Here is a 12722-nt window from a genome sequence, read left to right on the forward strand (position 1 = left end):
ATATTCATCCATCCTATGGTTTATCTCATAAGGACAACTACACCGTATTCCACCTGGGAGAATTTCACTGAAATTATCTACTTCAACAGGCAGTTCAAAAACAAATTTCTCTTTCACCAAATGATTGAGAACAGATAAGGGGGGAAACTGTGGGCTTTTTTAAATTTTTTGCATGGATGGAACTATTATAAGATTTGCCTTTTACTCATGCAGCGTAAACTTTGATTCAGTTCTATCTTTGCCATTGCAAATTCTGAAATATTTTTGAATATAATTTGTTGATCTTCAGCAGCATGGGAATTGGTGAAAAGGCAAACAATCTTTCTAACTTCATATTTGCTTCCCTACTAAGCATGTAGGCCTCAGTATTGTTGCTTGTTGTCAAAACTAAGAAATGAACTCATACTGAGGTGTTCTCCAGGCATTTAAAATTAAATATGATTATAATGGCTGAATGTAATTAGAAGCTGTAATACTGTTTATATGAGGGCATTATCAATACATTCCCTTAAGGGTTGCGTTTAGAACCTTTTTTCTAAATAAAAATGAGTAAATAAACCCCAAACCAATCTGGTAGCACTTTAGAAATGCTTCTACTATTGCCAAAGCTTTCATGGACCACAATCAACTTCAGATGCATGGAATTTATCTTAACCAAAGGAACATATGGATTTGGAGTGAATACTTCCTTGGGATGACAGCCAAGTTTCATATATTAATCCATATATCACTTAGGTGAGATGGACAGTGTAGAAATATGATAAATACATAAATAGAAGAATAAATAAAACCATGAAATTTATCTCTGTGTATGTGTGTTTATATGATACAGGTCACAACATTAGAAAATGCTTGTTGTAAATTTAGACCTTATATAAATTCTAAATTAAATCAGTTGTGTTTGATGATAAGAAAGAAAGGCAATAGCCAATGAACAAACTTCTGAAATTTCCAGCATTTCCCATTAAGCAAAGTGGGAGAGAATAAACCAGAAGAAAAAAAAAAAGCTAATTCGGTATATAGCAATAAAGCTTTTATTTGATGCAATAGCAGCCCAAATTGGAGCATGGTCAAAAATAAGTTAGAAAGTTTTAAATTCTATTAGGTCAGTGACACAAAGAAGCATGGAATGCCTATTCCTCATTTTTTAAAATACAAAATCCAACACTTACTCAAACTGTTTTCAGCCTAAAATAAAATTACCTTTGACAATCCTGACGAATTTTGAATTGTTCATTGATTTAAGAATGGGCAGAAAACCAGTGAAATAATGTACGTGTGCATGAACATTTTTCCTTTTGTCAATCCACAGGAAGTATTTCCCACAAGATGATGAATTCTAATCAAGAGGAGGTCACTTTGGGCACTTTTCTCCAGTACATTGAAGATATGGGCATGAAGGCCTATGATGGTTTGGTTATACAGAATGCTTCTGACATTGCTCGGGAGAACGATCGCATGAGAAATGAAACCAACCTGGCTTACTTGAAAGAAAAGAATGAAAAGCGCCGGAAACAAGAAGAAGCAATAAAACGGTAAGGACTGTGTTGTTGTTGTTTTTTTAGAAACTATGGCTTTGTTAAAGATCTGTAGCATATACATGGGCTGGAGTAATGGTTGTACATTTAACAATTAAATGTGCTGCTGTAAAAATTTTGTTTAGTTATTTCAGTGGATTTTTAGAATAGAAATGAGGAAGTAAGTCTATGAGATGGGTAGCTTAAAAGGGCAGCTTTCAGTGGACTAAAATTAAATTAGATAGATAAATCATGAAATTGGTAGCCCAATAAATCAAGTTTATCTTTATTTGGAAAAGTTTCATACTGACATATTACAAAAAACTAGTGCTGCTAGTTGGATTAGGTCACTGACAGTAGAGCGTCTATTTGTCCAACTTAAATCACACTTGTTTATGCAGCTGAGGATTGCAGGGCTATGTGGTATGTCACTACAATGTTACTGGATAGAAGCACTAGAACTTGGATCTATTATATTAACTATTTTGTCTCTGTTTTTTGCCCCATAAAGCAGAGAAAAACAATATAGTACTGTTGTAATTTGGTGATTTGCTATTGTGTTTTGACAATATGATTGTGAGGGATTCCAGGGCAAGCAGAAAGCAGAACTGGGGGCTCTATGCAGCTAGTGGGCCATGGGTTCTCTATTTTTGTCACTGAATAGCATGGAAGAAGGAAATGCTTAGCTTTTCTGCAAGAGAATTTGAACAAGTATCTTCTAAATCCTGTCAACAATTATTATAATTGTATATGGTTTGGTTCCAATTTAGAGCCTTGAAAGTGTACAAACAAATGTTGATTATATCTGATTCAGGACTGCCAGCAGAAAGTCACATTTGTCTATCAGCAGTAACATGGGAGATCTTGGCTTTCAAACACCATGTTCGTTGTGGATTTCAAGGGGTATCTCTGCATTGAAAACACAGCAGCTGTTCATGTATGAGTGCATGAGGCCAAATTTTATGAAGCACCTCTGTTGTTTCACCATTCCCCCAGCTGAAGAAGCATGGCTGTGGAGATGAGCAAGACTTTGCCTCATTAGCTGTATGGCCTGTCTGGATGAATATCACAGAAAAGGCCTCACCTATCATCAAATGGATTTTGGACTGCAATAACAATTGCTAAAAAAAAATATTGGAATGAATATATTTCCATGGGCTTGATTACCAAATAGTCTTAGTTATTCTAAAATATATGATACTAAAAAAAGAAATAAAGTTTAAATAATTTATTTATTCTCATAATACTGTACCTGCCCATCTCACAGGAAAGTGATATGAGTAATGTACAACATGATTAAAAAACAATAAATACACAAAAAACCCAATCACAATTAAAAATAACTATTAAAAAGGAACATAAAACAGGAGAGGATAATACTAACCATTGTGGCTATCGTTTATGTATTTAATGTTCCTACTTTGTGGAAAAGGTTAAGCAAAGCCTCTGTTAGTTGGGCAGCTGTTGACTAAATAAATAAAAAAACCCTCACTCATGGAAGCATTAACCATTATTAGAATCCACTATGCAAATAAAGCCTGCAAATAAATAAATATGCATATTTCCTATCACCCCATCATTTAAATCCTTTCATATGCAAAAAATAGCTGCATAAGTTTACATGTCGACAGTGTTCCTTTCTTTTCCTTTCTTTTCTTTTCCTTTCCTTTCCTTTCCTTTCCTTTCCTTTCCTTTCCTTTCCTTTCCTTTCCTTTCCTTTCCTTTCCTTTCCCTGCTTTAGAATCTGCCACTTTGCACCAGTCCAAGATCATGTACAATACATGAATGCCTACAAAGATCTGTAGTCTATAAAGCTATTATGTTACATGAATTACAACAGTATGTCTTATTAAGAAGCAAAGAACTCTATTTGGCTATTTTCCTGATAGATTTATTCGCCAGCCTAAATTTCATTTGGATAGATTAAATGCTGAGTTTTGCAATATCTTCAGCTATAGTTATGATTGTGCACTCGTAAGGTATAAGGTTTATTATTTCCTCTTGTTTGTTGTTAATTTTCTGGATGGGGAGGAAATTTTCTTGATCTTATATGTATGTATGTGTGCATGTTTCTAAGTAGCATACTGGAGTTCTTATCATAAAATGTAGAAAAGGGACATGACAACAATTAGATCAATTAGATTTAAACTTAAGATGAATTAAAATTAAAAGAAATTAATGAAATATAACTTATTCTGCTATGTTTCAGAATGTCCCATTCTTTCATCTGATTAATATAGCCTTTGTGCTCAGAATACTGTTTGTGCTTTATCATGTTATTGAATGAGTTAATATGTTAACTTATTAATATGTTTGGAAAAACAGAAATCTGGTCAAAAAAATTATTCTCTCTCCAAAAGATAAGAAAATTTCCAAAGTAGACCCCTACTCCTTCAGAGGAATCTCTTTAAGGATAGCTGAGCATCTCTAAACTGATGTTTAGAGATTGTCTAGATTCAACATAGATTCCAGTGATTAAAAACACCAAAACTGAGGTGGTCAGTTCTCAAGATCTGATGCACTTTTTCTTGTATTCAAGTACAATGTTCTTAAATGTGTAATAGATATAATAGTGTCTCCAGCCATGTTCATTATATGGAATCTTTAGCCATGTTCACGGTGTGTGATCTAAATGATGTTTGTTATTCCTGATTTTACATGGAAGTTAACCAGAGCCTTTGTGCTCTTGACATATTTCCAAAATAGCCTTCAGTGCCAAAGACACTGTCCATGTTTATCTTTTAAAAGTTATGAATAATAGCAACCATAACGTTTATAAATATTTAAGCCCAAAAGAAATCTTCTTTAAGAAATTTTCTTGTTTTTGTTATATTGACACACACACACACGCACACACACGCACGACACGCACGCACACACACTCACACACACACAGAGAAATCACCCATAGGGTTGAGAAGGGAATATTATATTTTTAGAAAGAAGGAGTAAAAGTAATACAAGCTAAGAAAAAGTAAAGAAAAAGAAAGAAATCAAAGGGAAAACTAAAAATGCAAAAAATGCACAAAAAAGTGTGGGGGAAAATAAAGGAAAAGAAAGAAGAACAAAACAAAGAAATTGTTTCTGATCTTTTTTTTATAGCAGTTATAAATACAGTTATAAAATTAGCTCTTAGTCTGTAGTTATAACTCTCTCCTTTCTATAATCTATGCTGTCTAATCATCAGAAACATAGATATCAAGTTCATTTTTTTCCCTATTCCATGCAAAAAGTCTACAGTATAAGAGGCTTCCAGTCAGCAATAAGCGGTCAATTTAGCCATGTCAGCAAGAGAGGATGTCTTAAAGAGGATGTCTTTTTGAGTGCTTGATGGATTAGAAACAAAACAGTGAAACAGACTACCTCCAGACACTACTGTCTGGTGCGCCATTATCATTGTTTAGTATCCTACAGCCATGTGAGGAACAAAATTAGAAAACTGAACTTTGGCCTTAGGGGAGAGAACGCAATGTATACATGTGAGTGTGTGTGTGTGTGTGTGTGCATGTGTGTGTCATCTGTCTGTCTGTCTTTCGATCTCTCATTAAAACTGTTCTTTTTAATGTGGCAGAAGATAAACAATGATTAGATGCATGGGGAATGAATAATATGTAATTCATTGTTAATAACTAAATTGAAATTTCAATTAAATATGACCAATCTTAAGTTTTATCCTGCAACTATTTTCTTCCACCTCTGTCATTTTTGGGACAATGGTTACTAGTATGCCACACAAAGGATATCCCCATGATTTTCTTGACATTTTTATTTATTTTATTTAAAGCATTTATATAGCTGCTCATCTGATATCAATCTTTAGACAACTCCCAATGAACAATTAAAACAACATCGCTAAAATAACATAATATTTACATATATTTATGTATATATTCATTATGCTCATCAGATTGCTATATATACATACAAGGCTGTTCACCACTTGAGGATTTCAATAACACTGATGAATTTTAAATATAAATTGCTGAGTAACTGATTGCTGAGTACCCAAAGTTTGATCATGTGACCCAGGAGATGCTGCTGTTGGAAGTTCAAGTCAGGGTCATAAGTCCTTTTTTTGGGTCAGTCATAACTCTGAACAGTCACTAAATAAAGGATTACTTGTAATGCCTCTTTCAGGTAGAAAGAGAAATAACAAGTCTTAAAGCTCAAAAGAGGTTGCTAAGTGTGCTTGTCGAAAGTAAGAAAATTTAAATAATTGTCTTCATGTTACAAACCTTGGTTTCTTGATTTTACATCAGTCTATTTGAGAAGATTGTGATAGAGTAGAAACTAGGTATAGGGACCTCTTGGTTGCAATATTGAGGTTTGGCATTAATGGATTTTTGGAGATCCATCACCTAGTAGATTCCATTGCTAATCTTTCAGAACAACCTATCTCATGCTACAATTGCCTTCTTCAAATACCGTAAGTGATAAAAAGACAAAAATCAGAGAAGGAAAATTCCCCTTGAGGCTTTCTCATTTTAGATTGTTTTAGGAATTAGGCCTCAGGAAGAAAGTAAATGTAGCAGCAATGGGAAGAACCAAAAATATAACAACAATATGAGGGATGGAATGGATGAAGTTGTAACTATTTTTTTTTTAATGATGGAGCAAGAATTTTTACAATGTTGGAGCAAGGTATGCAAAAGACTATCTAAATTGCTTCAGTCACAAAATAGACCAACACTGGTCTTCTAAGAATAAGGCCTGTTTTTGTTAATGACGTGAATGCCAGGCTTATGTATTACTTGATATGAAATAAAAGAACCTGCATTCCATGGAATTTTTAACATCTGTGAGGCCCAGGAAGAAATGAGTATTGAAAAAATTATTTCCCTAACACATTTTTCTCCATATCAACCTTCCTTCCTTCCTTCCTTCCTTCCTTCCTTCCTTCCTTCCTTCCTTCCTTCCTTCCTTCCTTCCTTCCTTCCTTCCTTCCTAAAGTGGAAAAAACAGATTTATTGAGATAACAATAAAAGAAGTAGTTTGAAAAAGAATGACTATATTTTGTCTAAAATGCATAGCTGGAAAAGAAAAAATGGCCATAAATTAGGCAGATCATTAAGCAATGAGGTCTGCAGCAGTTCAAAGTCAACATTAACATGGATTTTGTGGACTGAATACAGATGTAATCTTTAGGCGTTGTTAGTATCAGATACCTTGGCTTTCCAAAACAAAAACAAAGAAAAATTATAAACTTTATATTTAAAATGACAGTAATTTTGCTTAGTGCAAAACATATACTTCATTGTGCACCATTTACAGATGACAGTAACTTAGTTGTCAAAAGCTTTACTGTATTTCTGTCCATTAATGTCAAGGAAGTGCCATCCACTCAGGATATTGGAAGAAAAAAGTAATATTTTTTGTTTATCGATCAGATCTTATCGCTACTTTTCCACATATATCCTTGCAATGCAGTTCTTGCTAGATCTTGAAATAATGTCTATCTTAATATAATTTGGAATAGAAATTAGCACAACATTCTGAACTGCTTTCTTGTGTGTTACATTGCTATAATGGCTGACTATTGACAACTGTACCATTAAATATGCCCACTCTAAAGCTATTATTTTATTTGTGTTTATATCTTATAAAGTGCAATGAAATAATACATATTCAATCATTTAATTTTCTCAGGTCCATTAACCTTGCAGCTTTGCACCCTTTGACCACACTATGTCTCAGTGAGCAATTGAATATAAGTTCCTGCATGTTATCCTTGTAGTTCCATAAATAAATGTGTTAGAAGCTACTAGAAAGATAAAAATGCGAGAAGGGGACTAAAATATTTTTAAAAGTCAGTTGTAGACAACAGCAAACAAAGAGATAACATTCAAGCAGCAAAATAATCCTTATAGTGGGCCATTTGTCCTATTTAATAGAAAATATCAGTCTATTTGAAGGACTTTCAGGATACTGACCTTTGAACAAAGATATTTTTTGCTGGAAGGACAAGTTTGGTTTTAATATAAAGAATGAAAGCTGGAGCAAAGGTTTTGAACTTGCCTATCAACCATCAGTACTTTGACAGCAAACTCAATAGACACATAAGTCATCTGGAGGTTTAAAGATTCTGAATATTTTTATGAATGCATTATAAACAAACCAAACTAACATATCAAGGGTTTTGCCTGCTAAAGATTAGATTCAATATATATGTTCTTTTCAGACCTGATAAGTAAATCTATATTTTAAAGTTTTCAAATGATCTGATGCTGGCCCTTCTTAAATATAATCATCAATTCATGAATGCTGATTTTTTCAGATAATAATATAATATTGATTCCCCATATATCTATCTTTCATTAAAGGTATAAATACAAAATTAAAAACAGACTTTAGTTCCAGATATTCTTGTCCACATTCAGGTCTTATTTGCATTAATGCATTGAAATTATATTTACAGAATATTTTTAAATAAATGTTATTAAACTAAGATAATCTGTGAGAGTACTTAATTAACAGGTAGTTGTTGCTTAAAGATCAGTTACTTAGTTACCATTTGAAATTAAGCAAGATCCACCCCCCAAAGTTATTTATGAACAAGGTTGAAGTTACAACACCCACATCCCCCACCTTCTGCAGTCATAAGATTGCATTTTGGATGCTTGGCAACCAGTTCACCTTTACAGTCATTTGCAGCATCCAATAGTCATGTGCCTGTGGTTTTTACCATAGTTTGCCAGTTTCCATCATTTACTTTCCAGCAAAAAAAAAAGAAAAAAAAAGAAAAAGCACATAAACTTTGTTTTGCTTTTTCCTCAGAATATATAGACAGATGTTGCCAAAGAGGAGGAACTTTCTATCATGTGTGTTTTATGCAATACTTGATAATCAGATAAGCTGGGCAACAGCAAGAATAAATTCTATTTAATAGTTGCCACCTTAACTTCTTATGATCTATGACAAGTGAACATTGAAGACTGGCAAATACAGGAATATTTGCAATAGTATTATTATTATTTATTATCTTCAACACTTTTAGATCATTTTCATTATATATATATATATATATATATATATATATATATATATATATATATATATATATATATAAAATGTATATAAAAGTCTTGAAGATAATATATATATATATACTGAAAAAAGATAAGAAGATATGAAAGCATTAAAATTATATATGTATTGGGAAGGAAGAAAAATACTAAGGATTTTAGAGACAATTAACACTGCAATCTTATCCTAACTGAAGACTAAATTCAATGAAAATAAATAGGGCATTGATTTAAGTGGATGTGAACAAGCAATTTACAGATAATGAATGAGATCCATTTTTAAGTCTGTCTTTAAGTCAAATTTTTAGGTAAGTCAGAACAGGTACATATGGTTCTTATCTAGTGTCAGTCAAATATTAGTTCATAGCAGGCATCAAGGGAGATTTATACAGAGTATTTCTTTTTCTTATCATATATGGCCTTGCAGCATTTGAGGCCCTTGGTAACTGTATGGTAAATTTTGGTGAACCTTTCTGCATTAGGATCTTCCTCCATAATTTTGCCATTCCTGCTTCAGTGAAATAAAAGGCTTCAGCTAACTCTTTAGGTTCTGGAGTTTTTGATCTCAGTTTTCTTTCTCAAAAGCTATCATCTGCTGCTCTGATGACTTTATTATTTCTACTTTATTTTCAGTTGTGATCACTTTCCTTTTCTTTCATGCATCACCATCACTGGATTTATACTTCGAGGGCATAGTTACGAGGGTAAATAAGAGAAAAATGATCATTGAAATGGCAGGCTGGATTCTTCCTTGAACTATGAACCGCCAAAGCCACACAATATTTTCATGAGTGTCATAAACTAGTGTATGGATTCATTATTATGAACCATTATATTTAACTCATTTTTTAACATTAGGCTTTTATGGCAGTTTATTCATACAGTAAGTATTAATTTTCTGTAAGTTCAGTGTTCTTAACTCAGGGACTGCCTATATAAGATTGCACTTGAATATTTTTCAAATTTCACAGACTTATTTCTGGTTATAAAGTTATATGGGAATATAGCTAGTGGTATAATGAGACCATTAATAGAAGGACTATCAAGCACTGGCCTACTGGCAATTTAGTCCTATATAAATTTATACAGAATTAAATTCCACTGCCTTCAGAGATATCTGCCCAGTCTTCCACCTGCTGCAAATGGGAACAATGTTCCGATCTGAGTGAATAGCCTATTTTAACATAAATAATTTCTTCAAAGTTTTAGATTATAAAGTTAAGGGTGAAATATCCTTTGAGCCAAGGTTACCTCCTGGCAATTTTATGGACTCATCTAGGCTGTTTCATTGGCAACACCCTGGATTTGGTTTGCCATTGCCTTCTGGGGTGATATTTAATTTCTCATTCTAATCTATAGCCTTGGTATTAATCTCACATTCAAGCATTAGTCTTGACTCTGTTTAGTTCCCAAGCTCAGAGGTCAGCCAGATGCTGAATCCGGTAATGAGGTGATGATGAGGTGATAGGATGATATGACAACATAAAAATGCATAGGCCACTTTTATAATTTAATAATTGCCATTGGCTAAGATTTGTGCTGAGTGAATGTCAATGACAGCATGCTGTGAGTTAGGTCTTCCAGGAATCCGACCCTGTAATCTATCAGAGTGAAAAATGTAAGCATTTGGCCAGCTTGCAATGACTGTAGTAGCACAGCAATATCATCGGCTGTGGTTTTGTATTAGGCTAAAAACCGAACCAGAACCAGGTTTTTGAGCTGGTACTGGTGCTCTGATGAGGCCAAAACAGCTGTATAGTATATAATATTGTGGGGGGGAGGAAAGAAAGGAATAGGAAATGTCTGAACTCTAATATTTGGGATAAAATTTAACCATGGGATTTCAGCCAACAATTACTGAAATAGGATAAATCTGTTAGTAGCCATTAGTTTCTTAGTTTACATGTAGTCTAAACTTCATATGTCAAAAAATATAGGCAAAGACACACAAACTCCTTAGTTGTCACTTCAATAATTTTATCTCCTTTGTCAATTTTTCATTAATGATTAATTTTAATCAAATAATATATGCCTATAACAAATGTAAATCACAATACAAATAGAAAGAAATGCCAGAGTTTTTTCCACATTCAGTCCAGTTCTATGACATCACTATATAGTAAATATAGTACTCCACATGCTAATATCTCCTAACCTAGAGATAGTGGATAGTTTAACTTGGATTTGCCTTTCAATTATGAATTCATTGTATTTATAAATAACTGATGTGATCTAAATGACAAAGCCTCCTTCCAGAATGCCTGCATCCATATGGCTCCCCTTATGCAAGCCAAACTGAATTGTGACAGCCATAGCAATTTCTTTATAATCATCATACTGAATCATAGGAGAAAAAAAAATCACTAAAATTTATCAACTTGGAAGGAACATTTAACCTGATGCTCCCCTAGATTTTTTTTAAAAAAATGTAAGGAAATGACACAATACCAATTGAAGAAATTAAGACATGCCAGAGAAAGTGGATCTAGGAAGATCTGAGATTCCAATTTAGGAAATGAATGGATTTAACTGGAACTCTAGTTAAATGATTCCCATAATTAATCTTATGGAGTGTTTTTATATTATATACAATTATATGCAATACTAAAGCTGGTGTTTTCAGCCAATGTCCAAAAAATTTTATTGCTATCTATTATCAATCATTTTAGTCATGGTCTTAACTTGATGAGCTCGTGCATCATTGCTTCCTGCTGCCTCATTAAGTGCCTCTTATATTTATCTGTGTATGAATTATTTTCATTAGTTTACTTCTGGCTTATTTCTGAGTAAGTATAAACAATTTTAGGAAGCCATGAGATTGAGTAAAATAGAACTTTATTTAGTACAAGGGTGGACAAGCCATGATCCAGTGTAGCAGCAATCCATTAAGCAATCATTTTTTTCAGTGGGAAATTAACAAAGATTGTTTAAGCCATCAGATAAATCAAGCCTCAGAATTAAAAAAATATATGAATGGACTGATTCCAATTTGAAGACAACTCAGAAAACACCTGGCAGAATTATCTGGAAGTGGGCCATAGTGCTCTCTGGCTAGGATTTGGCAAGTTCAAAATTTAAATGATCCATTTATAACCCTGATGCAATGTCACATGGATCATGGAAAATAGAGCAACATGGAAAATTAAAATGTTTAGTCATCAGGCAACAAATTTTGAGCTGGACATTTGCTTTAAAGAAAAGAGTAGATCTTTGTGGTAATGTTGAAAACTTGGCACAAATGCCAACTGGTGACATTGAGACTCTAAATGGATCTACTATAATTTTTATATTCCCCTCCTTTCCTAGTAGAATCAGGCATAACATCAGTGAAAATCTAATAATATTTCTCATTATAGATTCTCAAAGTATTGGCTAAATGGAACATTTGCCCCTGGTGCCTGCTGTGGTATCAGTCATTAAATGGAGAACTATGCCATTTGCATCTCTCTGCTAAAAAAAAAACCTCAGTTATTAACACAAAGATGAAGCAAATGAATGAAGCATTTTGAAAAAGAGGCATATGCAGCTTCATGAACAATGGGCTATATGCTTTTACCAAATATTTGAATTGTAGTGGAAACACATAAAGAGTATAACATTTCAGTCCTAATTATAGTCCCATGAGATATGAATCACAATGTTTTGGGGCTTTATCTTTGAATTAAAAGCTCCAGCATCCACAATTGTATCCTTCTTAAACAAACAAATATAATTCTTTTGGGCCATCAGATGCATTATTTACAACATTCATATTTTGATTTCCATTAGACAAGTCATTACAGTAACTGTCACAAGACAAATAAAACTGTTTCAATTTTATTGCCTATTGACTTGGTTAATAGGTTCCTGTACATCTTACTTAAAAAGTGGTTATTCTGTGGTTGTGTTCTGTTTGTATAATATGCTTAAAAAGTCAAGCAAACACTTAGCAGATGCATTCATATAGTGCATTGATAAATGCTGGGATAGTTGTGTCTTAGTCTATTGTATAGATGCAATTTATTTAATTGATTAATGATCCAGTGTATTATGAAAACCAGAAATTAGTTTTCAGTTTACTGTCTCTTTATACTGAAACCTTTCAGCACATCAGTTGATCTTTTGCTGTATTAACTGGTCAAACAAAATTAAATCCTACTCAAGACAAACTGTGCAAGTAGCCAACGTATCTTTTTTTTTTTTT

The 12722-nt window shown here is 33.1% G+C and overlaps 1 protein-coding gene across 1 annotated transcript in view; it reads left to right on the plus strand.

Annotated features, from left to right (window-relative positions):
* The first annotated feature begins 1323 nt into the window (after window positions 1–1323).
* NYAP2 (neuronal tyrosine-phosphorylated phosphoinositide-3-kinase adaptor 2) overlaps window positions 1324–12722 on the plus strand; it is a 99180-nt gene continuing 87781 nt past the window's right edge. The window contains exon 1 of the mRNA XM_029283981.1: window positions 1324–1535. Coding sequence (XP_029139814.1) covers window positions 1330–1535 — 206 coding nt within the window. The 5' untranslated portion in view covers window positions 1324–1329. The remainder of the gene's footprint in view (window positions 1536–12722) is intronic.

Source organism: Protobothrops mucrosquamatus, unplaced genomic scaffold (genome assembly GCF_001527695.2).
Source record: "Protobothrops mucrosquamatus isolate PMUCROS unplaced genomic scaffold, P.Mucros_1.0 scaffold306, whole genome shotgun sequence".
Taxonomy (NCBI): domain Eukaryota; kingdom Metazoa; phylum Chordata; class Lepidosauria; order Squamata; family Viperidae; genus Protobothrops; species Protobothrops mucrosquamatus.